At 38.9% G+C, this 17,481-nt stretch overlaps 1 protein-coding gene across 1 annotated transcript in view; it reads left to right on the top strand.

Moving 5' to 3' along the window:
* dgkb (diacylglycerol kinase, beta) overlaps positions 1–12,794 on the top strand; it is a 141,197-nt gene extending 128,403 nt beyond the window's left edge. The window contains exon 25 of the mRNA XM_041248955.1: positions 10,953–12,794. Within this exon, the coding sequence (XP_041104889.1) occupies positions 10,953–11,051 (99 nt within the window). The 3' untranslated portion in view covers positions 11,052–12,794. The remainder of the gene's footprint in view (positions 1–10,952) is intronic.
* The last annotated feature ends 4,687 nt before the right edge of the window (positions 12,795–17,481 follow it).

Below are 17,481 nucleotides of genomic sequence, written 5' to 3'. Positions count from 1 at the left end.
TTTGATTGTGCCACGTATTCAGAATAAAGTCATATAAAGTACTCTCTGGAGATAGGCGTGGTTCGTTCTCATCAATCTCCCCTGACATCCCAAGATACAAAAGTCTCTATAGCTGTAAATAGATGACTAATGTGCAGAGAGTAAAGCATGAGCAAGGTGATACTACAATTCAAGTCATTGTGGTAGAACAGGCACCCCCCTTCAAAAAAGATCTGTCTTGATAAAATGGATTTATTAATAATCTATTAGACAAAATGGTGAGGACTAGGTAAAAAACGCTGTATTTTTTAAATGGTTAATAAACAAAACATTGAAGGCATCAGCTAAGCACAGCATATTTTTACCTGAACGTATGTGGGCTTTAACAAGTGTTATCAAGATTGCCTAATTAAAAGTTTCTAAGACTTAAGAACTTATGCAAATACTTTGTGACGTCACAATAATGTGCCCTTAGAGACCAATTTTTTCATTAACATAATCGTCTGATTCATAAATCTGTATTGTGCCATTAATTGACCCTTAGCAGCATCATAATTAACACATGCCTCAGTGAGGCGGAGAGAGAGATCCAATTTAAGCCAATAGTAATAATAAGAAAGGTCTGTGTTTAATTATCCAATAATTACGTAATTTAAGTATTTTGTTATTTGTAATGCATACATTAAATTGCATTAAGTCCTCTGAACAGGATAGGCTACTTACTGGTTGGAAAATATATAAATCACATTTGTAGCCTATTTGTTACTCTAAGAAAATGCTGATGTTAGAACATGAGCCAGAAGAGTGAGAAGACCCCGCAGTTTTATTTACAATCTTATGTTCATCTTGCCAGCGCTTCTGGCGGTATGATCTCTTTTTACAATACCAACTGCATTCACCCGATCAGCTATCTCCTGCCATATTTTTTCAGCCACTGAACCTTGTATTTCCGAGCAGCTGATCTGCCTTGACAAGTATGTCTTATTTTAATAATGCATGTTACTGGGATGTGAATGTAGGTTTTCTTAACCTCTCACTTGAGTCCAGCACTTTTAGTACAGTAGTTGCTATAAAGACACAGACACCCTGATATGCCTGATAGGCCTCTGTACCCGATCATAATCAATTCAGTATGATGCTAGGAAATGCATTATCCAAAAAAGACCTATTGAAAAAATGACTGTTACTGTATACTGACAGGATGAAAATAAATCCAACAACAGATACACATAGCCACATTAATAAAACTTATCTTCTAATTTACGATGCCAGTAATAGTGTTTAACATGACAGTATTTCATTAGTTAATTCTATAGGGCAGGGGTGGTCGGTTAACAGTGTTCTCTTGTGTGCCGAACTCCCCCAGTCTATATGGGTGTGTTCACAGAGATTATTCTGCACGGATTCTGTGCAGAATCTGACCAATTTAGCCAATGATCTTCTAAGAATGATATCCGTGAATGCACCCATTGGCTAAATTTTTCAGATTCTGCACAGAATGATCTCCGTGAATGCACCCTATTATTAATGAATTGCGCTTCCCTTCTGTGTGGTGTGTGTTTCATTTCCCCCACTCACGTGACACTGGTACATCAACAATGCCATTCATCCCATCTACTTAATCAGCTGAAGCTGGGCTGTGCTCGCTCACAAATGCAAGCACCCAAATCCACCATGCACATGCACAGTAGCAGCCAGCCGTCAGCCACGACTGGCTATGATTGGCTTAAAATATACTGAGCACTATTACAACACATTTGCAATCTTCTGACAATTGGTTAGATACAATCTCTCGGTAACAATCTGTGATAGTAAATCACATCTAAACACATTGCTGGCCAGTAAAATAACTAGACAGTAGTTTCATAAATTGCATGTTAAATAGTGACCAGGAAGTTTTTTTAATGGCTGGTAATTACCACCATCTTTTATGAATATAGCCCCTAATATGCAGATTTATATTTTTAAATGGGCTAATGTAATGTGTACGAAGAATACACTAATGTTATTTCAACACAATGATTTATAAATTTAAAATGAACCAAGCACTATAAATGTGTGTGTGTGTGTGTGTGTGTGTGTGTGTGTGTGCAATTTATTTGTATTTTGTTTGATATTTTGGACAACCTATCTCCAGATATGTCCCGTAGCCACAACAAGATGGTGTAACCAGACGGTGTATGCCATTGACGTCTTAAGCAGGGGACACAGCTCGTTTGCATACCTCTGACTAGTGGATCGAGATCTTTGCACATACCTGATATATATATTTTTTTTTATTGTCCAACGCAGTTGAATAATTAATTTGGGGGGTGGGGGTCAAACTCCTAATAACACCCCCATAGCTACACCACTGCCTCTAACAATTGGTTACAATCTCTCGATAACAATCCATGATAGTAAATTGCATCTAAAAGCATTACTGGCCAGTAAAATAACCAGGAAGTAGTTTTATAAATCACGTTTTAAATACTGCCCAGTAATTGTTACTAATGGCCAGAAATTACTGCCACCTTTTGTGCATAAGGGCCCTGATGTTTGTACTCTGAACCATTGTGCAATAATTTATGTCCTGCCTGAAATCTCCCCATTTCTTTAACCCTTCTCTGATAAGGCAAAACTCTCTTCTTTAGTAAAAAGATGAAAATGAAATGATTTGTTACTTGAATTTCAAAGATTGTTGTATTGTATTTTGTACATAAACCTCATATCTCCACCTATACTAAATACTGTATTATGTGTATAGATCTATCATTTACATAAAAAGTTGTAAACCATAGGCATAATATATAAATACTTCAAGTCCCCATTACTGGACAGTATAATGTCTTTGTTTCAAGGTAAGCCATATCTCTGCTGCTTATTGTAGCTTATGATCTAAATAGAGTAATTTACATCCTTAGATTTGTCAGTGTTTACATCGATTGAATAGATCTAAGTGTTTTTGACTATTCTTTACATATTTCCAGTCAGATGATTAAATCCTCTTTTTTTATTTTTTATACTAGTCTTATTAATGCTAAACAGGCAGAAAGGATGGGATCCTGTAGTACCCCCAGAAACATAAGAAACATTTTAGATCATGTTATTTTTTAGGTGCATTACTTTCTCATCTAAGGGGGGTAATCTGGCAACAAAAAAAACTTCCATCTGAAATTTGAATGAGTGTGGCAGTGTTGAATCCGCAGTCAAGCTAAAGAATCTCTAATAGCACTCAGGGATTACAAATGCTTTTATATATTGAAGGAACAATATTCAAGGCAAAAAGCTTGGCCTGCTTTGCCAGGAATATAGCCTTATCTACTTTTGCCTTGGTCATACCTTTAGCAAAATAGCAGAAAGCTAATGTTAAAATTCTAAATCATGTTGCTTTAGTCTTTAAAAACCCTTAAGAGGCTCTTAGAAACAGACTGTTCTATATTTAAAACATCATGTTTTCATGCTTGATACAAAAAATGAACCAAAATTCACACATATGTTAATTACAATGTGGAGAATTAAATACTATGGTAGTTTAACAGTACAATTTCAATTACATAAAATGTGTGCAGGGTTTCATCTGATTTCAGTGTGCTCCATTAACATTCAGAGACTGAAACTGGAATTAATTTGGGAGTCTTCCGTCATTAAGTTGGCATATCTGTTCTTTTGTTACATTCTCAAATGATGTAAAGCAGCTTTACTGGGTAATGAAATCTACTCTATCATTGTGATGTGTTACTTTGGGCACGTACAGTATTATTTATTGAACATTTTTCGATGCTGATAATATACCGTCTTGGTTTGTTTTGTATTTTCTTCTACAATTCTATGTTTCCTGTACAGTTCAAATTGTTACAATTGTTTTAATTCAGTTCAGTTATGTGGCATTGTGGCAGAGTGTCCTGCCCCTTTATGTTTATTAAGTGTTTTATGTTGTATGTAGTGTGTTAATGTTGGTGTTTATGTATAAAATACATGGGATATAAATATGGGTTACGAGCACAAGTGTTTAAAATGTATATTTGTATTTAGGCACAAGGATTGCACAACAGTTCACGTGCAGGTAAAATGTAATATATGAGCATGGGAAATTACACTTAATTAATTCACGTGCAGTTATACCGAGACCCAAATTGAATGATTGATTACCAATCGAGTTTCGGTACAGCTGCATAAAAACAGCATGTTTTCACTCATTTGGGGTTGTGTGTTCGTGAGTGGAGAAAGGGAGAGAGGAGAGATTCAAAATAACAATTGCTATTTCGTGCTGGAAGCTCCAGCACGGTACTTGTTTTTTGTCCGTCCACTTTGTTTGTCTATCTATTTACTTTGACCAACGCGCCCTTTATTTTCAGTTGTGTGTTTTGTTTAAATCTTTTGTTTGTATAATTATTTAATAAATAAACTGAGCACCACGGCTCAGTTTTCACCACCAGCGAGGGTGTTTTGGTTTCTGTTCCTGGTTCTGACGTCACCCCTGCAAAGCCGTCCTTTCACAGTTGGTTTTAGAAGTGGGATTACAGCGCCTCCAAGCGTCAGACCAGGAGTGTTTTTTTTGTGTTTGGAAAACAAAAAACAAAAAAAAAAAAAATTGCGAAAAGCGGCCAGAGAATGCAGCAACCTCCCCAGCAGCCAGAGCAGGTGCTCTGGTTTGAGATGACTGCATCCAGGGAAATTCCTGATGAGGACCTGGATGCATTTGTGGAGGTTTGGGAGAGCGAGGGGGGATGGTGCCGCCTGTGCAAACGCTACGGGCATGGAGTGGGTGACTGCTCTCTCCCAGATACAGAAGAGGGGCAGTCTCTATGCCAGCGGCTGGAGCCATAGAGGGGAAAAAGGTGAGGAGAAAGCAGAAGGAGCCAAGGTGGTGCACCATGTGCATTGCCTATAGGAGTGAAGACAAGGACTGCCCATTGCAGGAGCCAGAGGATGAGGAGCCTAAACGTCCTAAGCCCAAGAGGGGGGAGTTAGTGCGTCCACAGCCCAAGAAGGAACAGTTGGTGCATCCACAGCCCAAGAGGGAGGAGTTGTGCTTCCACAGCCCAAAAGGGGAAGGAATAGTGTGCACAGCCCAAGTCTCCACCAGCAAAGGAAGAATACCTGCTGTTCCCACCTCCACCAGCAGAGGGAGAATGCCTGCTGGTTTCACCTCCACCGCCGTGGGAAGAGTACCTGCCATTGCCTTTCCACGATCCTCTCCTGCCATTGGCTCACAAGTATCCAGCGTAGGTGGGAGAATCCCTGCCAGAGGGAGAGCTGCACCAGTCCCCTGCAAGTGAGGGAGAGCCGCACCAGTCCTCTGCAACAGGGGGAGACTACACGCCGCTCCCACCTCCATCGCCGGGAGACTATGCGCCGCTCCCACCTCCGTCGCCAGGAGACTACACGCCGCACCCACCTCCATCACCAGGAGACTACACACTGCCTCTGCATCTGCCACCTCCACCGCCAGGAGCAGAGCAGCAGGAGCTGCCTCTGCCAATGCTACCTCCACGGCCAGGAGCAGACCAGCAGGAGCTGCCTCTGCTTCCGCCACCATCATGGGAGGACTGCTTGCAGCTCCCATCTCCACCAGCAGAGGGTGAATTCCTGTTGGTTCTGCCTCCACCGCAATGGGAGGACTGCTTGTAGCTCCCACCTCCACCAGCAGAGGATGCATTCCTGCTGGTTCTGCCTCCACTGCAATGGGAGGACTGCTTGCAGCTCCCATCTCCACCAGCAGAGGGTGAATTCCTATTGGTTCCACCTCCACCGCCGTGAGAGGACTGTTTGCAGCTCCCACTTCCACCAGCAGAGGGTGAATTCCTGCTGGTTCCACCTCCACCGCCCAAGGATGCCTGGCTCTCTCCGTCCAAGGATGCCTGCCATGCATCGCCTTGGGTGCCTGCTGCTCCGCATTGCCTAGGGTTGCCTGCTGCTCTGCATCACCTGGGGTTGCCTGCTGCTCCACATCGCCTCCCGTGGGTCCGCTGCTGCTGCCGTCGCCTCCCGAGGGTCCGCTGCTGCTGCCGTCGCCTCCCGAGGGTCCGCTGCTGCTGCTGTCGCGTCCTGTGTGTCCGCTGCTGCTGCCGTCGCGTCCCTTGGGTCCGCTGCTGCTGCCGTCGCCTCCTGAGGGGTCCGCTGCTGCTGCCGTCGCCTCCCGAGGGTCCGCTGTTGCTACCATCGCCTGGGGTAGCCGGAACTGCTTTGCCTGGGGTTAGTGTCAGCCCTGCTTTTCTGAAGGAACTACTGTGGCCGGAGCCCAACAAGGGGGAGCTGCCGGCTATGAAGAAGGGGGGATGGGTCAGAAGACCACCTCCCCCCGCAGCAATTTCGCTTTAAGGAATTTGGTGGCTGGTGCCCCACAAGGGGGAGCGAGCTATGAAGAAGGCGGGAGAGGTCAGGAGACCACCTTCCTCACAGCACTTTCGCTGCAATGAATTTATTGGCCAGAGCCCCACAAGAAGGAGCTGCCGGCTACAGAGAAGGGGGAGAAGGTCAGGAGACCACCCCCACAGACAGCCCAGCAGCAGCCAGGATTGCCTTAGCCGGAGGAGATGGCCTGTGTACAGTCGGCCTGGCCGCTACAGCTGTTGGGGTGGAAGGAGGACCTCCCACCATGGCCGCCACCTTTGGCCCGTTGCTGCCCGTTCCTGGGCCAGAACTACGACCGGGACTTTGGGACTGAGGGGGTAGGTTGCTATTTAGGCAAGATGTGCTGCGCACAAGGGGAACATATGTGGCGGACTGTCACGTGTTTTATGTTGTATGCAGTGTGTTAATGTTGGTGTTTATGTATAAAACACATGGGATATAAATATGGATTACGAGCACAAGTGTTTAAAATGTATATTTGTATTTAGGCACGAGGATTGCACAGCACTTCCCATGCAGGTAAAATGTAATATGTGAGCACAGGAAATTACACTTAATTAATTCACGTGCAGTTGTACCGAGACTCCAATTGAATGCTTGATTTGCAATCGAGTCTCGGTACAGCTGCATAAAAACAACATGTTTTCACTCATTCGAGGTTGTGTGTTCGTGACTGGAGGAAGGGAGAGAAGAGAGATTCAAAATAACAATTGCTATTTCGTGCTGGAAGCTCCAGCACGGTATTTGTTTTTTGTCCGTCCACTTTGTCAATTTACTTTGGCCATCGCGTCCTTTATTTTCAGTTGTGTTTTTTGTTTAAATCTTTTGTTTGTATTATTATTTAGGTCCAATGTATACTGTATTGTGCTTATGACAGTAGATCACATTTCACACTAAAGTTTACTTTTATTCCTGTTACAGTACTGTTGTGTCCTTGTCTACCATAATTCTCATTCTTTTCTAGTATTTCTTAATCTATTAATTATGTTTGTTTACTTAGGCATTATCTACCATCACTTCCTAATTCTAAATCTTGAGATAACTGACATCTAATTTACCGCTTGTGTATTTTTATGTTCTTCTGACATATAATGCAACCTTTGTTTAATTTCAGTATGTTAGAACTTGTGACAAATTCTCAATTAATTTGTAGTCATTAAAAGTTTAAAAAAAAGCTAATTAAAAAAAAAAAAAATAAAAAAAATATTCCAAAGCATCACCTTTGAATATCTGCAGAATCTATAATTTCCATTTTGGTTATGCACTACATCTGTAACAACCTAATGCATGACAGCTCTATTAATTTAAAAGCTCAGTTATACCTATTAGCACAAAACATGGAAAAATACCATTAATCATGTATTTTAATATTGTGGCAGTGTCATTTTCACAGTGTGTTAGAAAATTATGATGATACCCTAGTGTTTTCACTCTATCTGTGTGCAACTTCCATGGGAACTCCACAATTATGCAAGATTTTATTATGCATGTTCCTTATTAATGATCGTGGTAGTGCAAATATAATTTGAGTTGACTGCAGTTTGGAAGGCTTATCCTTATAGACCTCTACACTGAATGTGCACTTATATCTGGACAGAAATGGAGACAGTTAGGGAGACTAACAGTTCAGCCTAATGCATCTCACCCTGGTTACTCTTATTAAGACAAGGTACATCACACTAGTGATTTACCCACAGCAACTCCAACTGTCTCGGATTTCATTCAGCAGCTGAATAGACCTCCTGCTGACCCATGTAGCCTAGTTGGAAACCAGTGGCCAAAATGTTGCAGCCAAACCATCCCACTCGTTCAGCCTCTTTTTAAGGGGCTACCGTTATTGAAAATGAGTCAGGTGATGTTTTTTTATTGGAAGGTCATTACAGGTATACATTCTGTTCATTTTAGAAACTTTGATTGACCTCTAGTGAGTTTATGTGCTTGTGGTTGTGCTGTAGATTAAACATCACAGCTTGTATGAAGAATCTGGAGAACTATTGTTGAAACTCAGAAATGTATGTGCAGGGATCCCTAGACAATGTATCAGCCTTTGCATTGTCTACAAAATAGGAACCATAACAGTGAAACCTTCATCCGGGCACTGTAATCAAAAGACAACAGACAGAATAACACCTAAAACAATCAAATGTCCAAATAATCTCAAGTAAGGGTAACACACCCAAATTACTTTAATGCAGTTTATATCTACCCAATCTGTTGTTAATATTAACAACCGCTTGTCAATGTAGACAACTAGTTCTAACACTTTTTAATAATTTTGACTTGAGAACAAATATTGTAAAACTAATTTCAATATGTCCATTTAACATATGAAAATGTTTTGTCTCTGAACAAACACTTACCAGTACTTCACACTGGGGGTCTTTTAGAGATCCATAAAGCGTTGAAGTCATGTGTTTCTAAATCAGCGTCTACCATCTTATCATAGCCGTAGCACAGTGATTGTGTCCTAGCCTGTAATTTCCATTGTCAACATAAAGCACCCTCAGAATCACAAGTGGTATGCCAATAACAAGTGTGGAAGAAAATATGAAATAGTTCTCACAAGACAGTTTGAGGGGTGAGCAGTGAAAATTAGTTGTTGATTAACCATTAGAGACTACAAACAGAAGTAGTGAGAATGTTATAAAAGTCAATAAGTGTTCGCTAAGACTTTAATATGACATTTGAAACAGACCATTTCTGTTTTAGTCCAGGTTGAAGTAGGATGCTGCGTTTATCAAATGCCAGTTATGTTGTGTTTTAGAACATATTGCACTTATAATGAAGTCAGCTTTTTATGAAAGAACTACCCTTTGTCTGATATAGTTTAAAATAATATGACAACTGATATTTAATACATGATTGATCTTCCTTAGATTTACCTCCACTAATGAAAATGTCTGTTCTTGTTCTTCAGAAAATGTGAACGTCACTGGCCCCTACGGCAAGATTTGACCTTTTTATTACATAATGAGATCATTTATTATCTCACTGTAGCTTAAAGTTGGCATCAAAATGCCACCTTGATAATTGCTTTCAATTAGCTGGGAGCAGAGAAAGCTCTCATTAAATGTTGTTTAATATGACAGAGCATTCTGGATTTCTACATCTAAAGAATGTAACTTTTAGAAGATATGCAAGTGTAATCTCAGTAGTCTTTTTTAAAGTATTCCTTTACATGAATACAGTTCTATTATTGCCCTTTTCTTTCCTTTACCCTGACCCTAACAACCTGGAAGTGATTGTAGCCAACAAAGTAATTCCATAAATCATAGCTGTTGTGGTAAGACGTGTTTTAATTTTAAAACATGATATCTGGCACTACACTGGGTTAGGAAACCTCTGCTTTCAGATAGTGTTACACTTATTTGGTCATTATGCCTGGTGGGTTAAATTGTCACCAGCCCTACAACAGTTAACTTGCTTTCATTAACCAGCTAGCCCCAATGACTGCTTTCAGCAAGGAACAGGATTTGACCCAGAAAACTGCTGAGGAGAAATTACCTAGGATGTGTAACAGATAAGGCAAGGAAACTAAAAATAATTTGTTTCTTAAAAAGGTGCTAAAATATATTTCTTTTTAGATAACTTTTTTTTTATTTAATTGTACTATCTTGGCTTGGGGGTAAAGGCTTGTTGCAAAGGAATGTTTTGTTTTAGGGCTCTGCCTTCAGGGTATTTGAAAGAATGGGGCATCAGGATTTGGTGTACAGGGGAACATAAACTTCGGCTTGTCCATCTTAAGAATTATTTGGTTTCTAAGTGAGTTCTATTTAAACATAGGCAGGATTATTGGAAAACGTTGAGTGGTGTACACATTTTATGGGAAATATCCAACACACTACTTTATTATGTTAGTTGTATTAAAGTAGATGATATCATATCTAAATTATAGATGTAATTTTTTAATGGTTACCAACAGCAGCATTACAGTCAGGATACCTGAAACTCGATACGGTCTATACAACTGTTTAAATTGTTGGGCTTGTTTTACAGAATAACATGATTTTTGACTTCATACTCTATATTGTGTTATTATTGGAGCGATAGTTATTTCCCTGTATTATTCAAGGTTATCAGTAGATCATTCGGTATATCTGTTTACTCACATTTTCAATTAGACAAAGAGCTAATCTTCTCATATCACTTCGAATGCAGTTTGCAAACGTATATTAGGTAAATGTACAGTATGTGTATTGATAGATATGGCAAACATGTATTGCATATGTATTATACAATGTGCTTATTGTCAATTAGTCCATATCAATTAGCAACTATAGCATATGATTCTGTTTAAATAAATACAATAGATACAGTTATGTAACATGTCTAGAGACATTGTTTTGTTTTTATCAGTGATGACACTTATAATATTGAAACATATTTAAACCAGCAAGAGAAAAATTACTAGTAGTGAGTAAGCAGATGAATCACAATGTAAATTTGATAATCAACATGATATTTAATAAATGTTTGTCTAACATCTGAAACAACCTCTACATTTAAAGTGCTTTTTAATTAAAGGATTGACGATATTCAGACACGGTAGTTGTTTTTGTTGTTGTTATTATACATTTGCATGGTTACAAGGTTGTTATTTACTAGTTTTATTTACTGTCATTTTGTTTTTCTCATAGATCCAAATAACTCACAAGAACCAAGCTCCCATGCTGATGGGCCCACCTCCATCTTCAGGGTTCTTCTCTTCTATAGTCTGGAAAACAAACAAGGAGTAGACGTTGAAGAGCTGTGTATACTACACTCATACCTGATATTTTAACTACTGCACTTAAATGTTCTGAAACATTTTGTATGATTGTTATTTGAAATGTCGTGTGTAAAAAACAAAATCAAATGTTGTAATTGTCTGTATGAACATGATTCACCTTGCACGAACCATTGAATGCTTTTAAACTGCTTTAATTGATTGGATTTGTTTGTTTACTTATTTATTTATTTATTTTGTGCATTTTGTACAGCATTATGAACCAGGAAAAATTTCCAGTTTTATATAAAGACATTTTCCAGGACGTGGATACAAAATCATTTAAGTTTGTTTTCTTGGCCGAATGCCATTTGTAGTTAATTACTGTTAATTAAGCTCTGCTGTTTAAAGTGCTCTGAACTCTGCCTCTACTGCAGAAGAAAATTACCCACTACATAAAAATTGCTTTGACTTGATTTGCTCAGCTAATGTGCGCTTGCAAACTCTTCCTGGTTGGGTTTGCACTTGCATTCTGAACACAATTGTAATTCTGCCCCTAATAGAACCTATTAATTGTAATTCTGTCCCTAATAGAACCTATTATCGCTAATACAAGCGCAAGTGTTATTTTATCTGTAAAAGACTAATAGGTTGTAGGTTTGAATCACTGGTAAATGTTATTGTTTTTCTAGTCCTCCACTAATGTCCCACAATGTACAAAATCACAGCTTAACAATTTGTTAGGCTACAACATAAAATAGGGAATATACCCAGGGGTTAATTTGTAAGATTTGGGGGTCTCCCTATAGCTTGGAGATTGGCAGTTCGAATCCAGGCTATGCCACTGCTGACCATGGCCGGGAGTTCCCAGGGGGCAGCGCTCAACTGGCCAAGCCCTGCCAGGACAGGGAGGGTTTAGGTCGGCTGGTTAATCTATGTCTCAACGCACACCAGGAACCCCTGTGACTGGCCGTGCGCCTGCAGGCCTGCCTATGTGCAATTCAGAACTGCGTGGTCCTCCTACGCTGGCGGGCTTGCAGTGAGAAAAAAAACCAGATGTCTGACTACACACGCTTTGGAGGACGTGAGTGTGAGTGTTTGTCTCTCTCGAGTTAGTGCGGGGGTTGCACTGATGAGCCAGGTTGAATAATTGGGCATTCTAAATTGGGAGAAAATCAGGGGTAAAATAACTGGCAATTCCAAATTTCTAAAAGAAAAAAAAAAAGGTGCCAGATTTTATAACTAAGGAAGAGGGATAGCGTTTTTTGTTTATATGCCTAATGCACTGACCTTTATTGACAGTAGCGCACATAGATGCTTCAAGTTGTCATCTGACTGGGGATCTGGGTTTCGTGTCTTATTGTTGGTTTTGGTTCCTGCATGCTGACCTTTGCCTAGCCATGTTTTAATCCATTATTTACCAATGTTGTTTTTCTTTTACAAAATCTTTACAAGCTGTATTTATGTAATTTCATACATTACATTTAAACAGTTCACAAAATTTGAGCAAGTTATTCAAACAATATAGTTAAAGAGAAAATAAAATAACAGGTAGATACTAGTTAGAAATGCTCCAACAAATTACGAAGTAGCCTGCCCTCAAATGAGGACAAGCACACTTAATGGGCCGATCTTCACGTTTGAACAATACCAATGGCATGCTGTCTAATCTGATGAACAGGGGCGAAGATGCTGTTCTTATTGAGAGTGCTATATTTTCGCTGTTTTGATGATTGTGGTGTAAAAATAAATAGTAATTTTCTGTAGATGTCGCATCCTAAAATATATTATTACAGTACACTTTAAAGGAAAGTGTTTTTTTTCTATTATTTTATTATTATTATTATTATTATTATTATTATTATTATTATATTGTACATGTTATGTATGTATAATCTTTTTTTAAGTATTTTTTGTTTCTTTCTTTTCAGTTGTTACAACTGTTTCAATAAAGTACCTGTAAATGTTCTTTTCATTGTTAACATCCTGACAACGTTTTACATGTATAACTAAAGTCTGTTTCAAAATGTCCTCTCTAGTGCAAACAGGTAGCAGCAATAATGATCCATGATGTGGTGCGCAACAGAAAAGCCAGAGCATGTGATTTGTTGTTTTGTTTTGTTCTTTATACTTTTTTTATCGATCTTCTTGCAGTAATTTGGACGATAGATCTCAAACCCCAATGCACTAGAGTGGACATTTTTAAAAGAGTTTAAAACAGACTTTAAAGTTGAGTGTTAAAAGTTGTTGGGATGTTCACGATGAAAAAAAAAATGACAAGTATGTTATTTAAACAGTTGTAGCAACACGTGTGGGACGTATAACATTATATTTTTCTGAACCTCACCAACCAGCGACACTGCACACCACAAACGAGCGTCTTAACTACTATGCCAAAGAGCATAGTGGTTAAGACGTCTCCATTTGTGTTTAAAGAGCTTATCATCTCATCTCACCAACAGGAGGACAGAACCGGTAATGGCAGTGCAGCACACAACACTACCCGTCACACCTGCTGAGGGTGAATTAAATAATTAAGGAACTTGCTGGAACAAAGTTTTACCATGGAGTAGACAGAAAGTGCAAGGTTTCCTACCCCTGTATTGATCTGTAGAAACTACAGGTAGCTGGCTTTTATACTTTATATTAATGCAGTTTGGATACCCTTATTTTTGTGTATGTACCAATACTGTTTTCAAAACAAAACATGTTAAATCTAACCTAGAATTTCTGATCCAGACATAATGCATCTATAGAGATGGCTGTATTTAAAAATAGCTTATAGGCACAGCTTTGCTGCAGATCCTGTGAACGCTGTTTCATCAACAGATATGCAGGAAATGCAATGCATTGCACAGCGCAGCAAGTTTAATCAGGATAAGTATCCATAATTTGTACTGATATGCCCTGATGGATGGGTCTTTCCAGGCACATGACTGGCTGTTTATCAAAGTGTCTTCATCTCACTAGAAGTAGCAGATCCATCCCCTGTTGTTTTACAGCATCTGCTTCGTCGTCTGCTCACTGCGGATTTCCCTTTGAAGCTGTCACAAACAGACAACTTCATTTATAATCCCCATTCTCCATTTTCTTAATTGTGGAATCTCAAATACTGAAATACACAGGCAGTTAAATATTGCTGAAATCTGACATGACAAGGGGCACAGTATTTGTTGCTACTTCTGACAGATCTTACAACTGTAATATCCAGTGGTATAGCAACAATTTAACGTATATTAACAGGTATTTTGTGTTTTAGGAATGATATTGTGCTAGCTTTCTCTGTTGACATGGCTACAATACAATGCCATATTTTACCTGTGAATCTCCAATCATAACTGTTGCATTCTTTATATACTGCAATTTTTAAATATATTTTCTATCTATTTATCTTTAATATTTTGAGTAAAAGCAAAAGTTGAATAAGTTTATTTCCAGACTTTGGAGTATCAACTGGAAAGCCTTACAAATAGCTTCAGTGGCGTTTCTAATATCATATGAAGTATTGTAGGGGATTATTAATCTTTTCACTACCTGCTTCAAATGTCTAGGTGTTGGATTAATTGACTTTAATATGAATTGTGGCAAGTGTGTCATGCATTATATAAAAAAAAAACTAAAACAAAAAAAAACACATAGTATTTATTAGTTAACAGAAGAAATTCAAAATGTCTATTATTTCTATCACTGCACTGGCATGCTGTGTTTTTTTTTTTTTTTTTTTTTTTAAATCTGCATGATATAGTAATATGAATGATTTTAAGTATTTCATGCATCGAATTGTGAGATGTATTTCTATGTTGATATTTGTTATATTACAATATTGTAAATATTGTATTGACCACCAAAGCTGTTAAGACATCTCTTATGTTTGGGATCCTAGTTAAGAGGATTTTGTGGTACTTTTTTGGTACTTTTATATACTTAATCGTTTCTGATATATTTACTACAATCAAAGGAACAGCCTGTATTATCAGATTCTTAGAGTATAGTTTTCAATACATAAACCTGAAACAGAAAGCATGAACTTCAATCTAACAAACTGTTTCTGCAAAAACAAGCAAAAACAACTTTTAAATAACATCTCCTTTTTCTTAGACTATATGTCTGTTGGAAGGGAATGGGTTTGTGTTTTGACCACAATTACAAGTACAGGAAGTTATAATTATTAGGCATTAGAGAGTCGGTTGGAAAGAATCTCTTTTGTGAGTTCAGTAATTCCCGGATCATGGGAATGCAGTACAGATTTTTTTGATGCATGCTAAGAGACCCCCTGCAGTCACAAATGTGATTGAACCACTATGGGGGGTTATTCAACCGAAAAACACCACACCCACGTTATTTAACTCTTCGGACATTGGAACAAAATATCCAGAGGCTCGGCATGTTTTAAATATCAAAGGTGTGGTGTGTTTGGGGTGTGTCCTCCTAATATGAAAACATTGGGGACCATAAAATGCTACTGCTCAATAAAAAATGACCAAATATCTATTGAGATAAATATAATAAAGAGATTTAAAGATTTCTGATGAAATATTTATTTTTGCAGAAAAAAATACCTCTTGTTCCCGTTTACCACATTAGACAATGGTGCATAATGATAATAAGTTACCCATATATCACCATACAAAACTTTTTTTTAAAAACTTTACTGTGTTTCTGTATTATGCATTATTCGTGTACATTACTGTGATGCCATAGTTGTCGGATGATGCTTGACAATTTTAATAAATTACCTTATTGCAAGAATTTGCCAATACTGTTGTTTAAAGCTAAAGAATGCACTGCATTCCATTTCTAGCAACAGCACAGCACAATAATTTGTTATTGCATTTTTTTAATATATTATAATGGATCTTTCTAATGTCATAAAAAAATATGTAAATTTACTAATGTGATTCGTACCACATACAACATATTTTATGAGGGTTGTTCAAGTGAAACATACCCTGGAGGATGTATTATAAACATTGCATGCTGGAGTGCACCGAAAATTGTTATTATTCCTCAATGTACTCTCTTTGCATCTGTATACACTTGTCCCATCAATGCACACGTATCAGGATGCCTGCAGCATTAAGGTTTTTGATGCACTGCATGTCAGGTCAGGACACTGGCTTTCACATCATAATCATAATCAGTCTAGGTCCATTGACAATAAAGATCCTTTGAAGCACCTTTAAAAGTTTGGGCTGTTATCAAGAAATGTCAACCAGTGAAAAGAAGACTGTACCACAATGAGAAGGATGGTTCAGCTACATCCTAAGAATACATCTAGCTTATCACACCATAGCTTATCCTTATAGCTTATCCACAGTAATCACACCAAATTGGTCCAGTGCTTGGTGGCTTCATTACTCGTTTTAGCAATTCAAATCTTAACATACCATTAACATACTATTTCACTCTACTACGTCTATAGACTGCTTTAGTGATTTAAAAAAAAAAAAAAATAGTGCCCTTAACTCTCTAGTTCTAAAGCCAGGGTTTTCAGAATCCAAGACATTTAGTCTTAGAACCTAGTGAAGATATGGGGAGTAGCCCACACCACTGCATTGCATATATATGTCTTCGACAGATGTACCCTGAAATAAAGCCCATAAAGTTGTCATGCTCCTGGTGGAAAGGGCAGTGAGCTTTTCTGGAGGGGGCAAGTTTGCCAGCTCATAGGCAGTCCTGACTGTATCAGCTATCCATTTGGAAAGCCTCTGTTTAGACAGGGATTGACCATGTGAATGCCACATAGCAGACTGTCTCCCACTTTTTGTCCTTTCAGCATACTAATAATACGCTAGGGCCCGGACAGGACAGACCGTATGGAACTGCTGCTCTCTGTCTGACTGGAAAGGAGGTGGCTAGAAAGCCTCAGATTCCAGAGACTAGTTGACATGAAATGCTGACATAGTCTTCGGGGAAAAAAGCAGGATTGGTATAAAGCGTAACCTTTGTCCTGGCTTCTACAAAAATTAAGCAGGCTTTCATAATTGAGAATGCCTGCATCTCACTCACCAGCTTTACAGAGGTGATTGCAAGCAAGAAAGCCGCTTTGAGCGATAAAACTTTCAGCTCAGCTGAATGCAAGAGCTCTTGGGGGCTTCATGAGTGCTTCAAGCACCACATTAAGCCTCCAGTGAGGAACAATGTCCTTCATAGGCAGCCAAAGCCACCAAGCTCCTTTCAAAAATTTCTGCGCCAGGAAGTGAGCTCCAGGGAAGACCGAGTCAATTCTGATAAAAATAGCTGCCAGATAGATCTTCAATGTAGAGGCTCAATGGGTCGGGATGCCAAAAGGTCCCTTGTGCCTGACTGAGCAGGTTGCGGCGCTTGGGCAGTCAGTCTCCACAGCTGTCTGCTCAGGAGCTGCATCAGAGTTAAAAAAGAGTCTCCTGGGCCAATAAGGTGCTACAAAGAGCACCTTGGCCTGGTCCTGTCTGATTTTCTCCAGACACAGCGGGAGCATG

Source organism: Polyodon spathula, chromosome 4, assembly GCF_017654505.1.
Source record: "Polyodon spathula isolate WHYD16114869_AA chromosome 4, ASM1765450v1, whole genome shotgun sequence".
Classification (NCBI taxonomy): domain Eukaryota; kingdom Metazoa; phylum Chordata; class Actinopteri; order Acipenseriformes; family Polyodontidae; genus Polyodon; species Polyodon spathula.
Note: the sequence above shows the minus strand (reverse complement) of the source record. Positions and strands in the feature narration are given on the sequence as shown.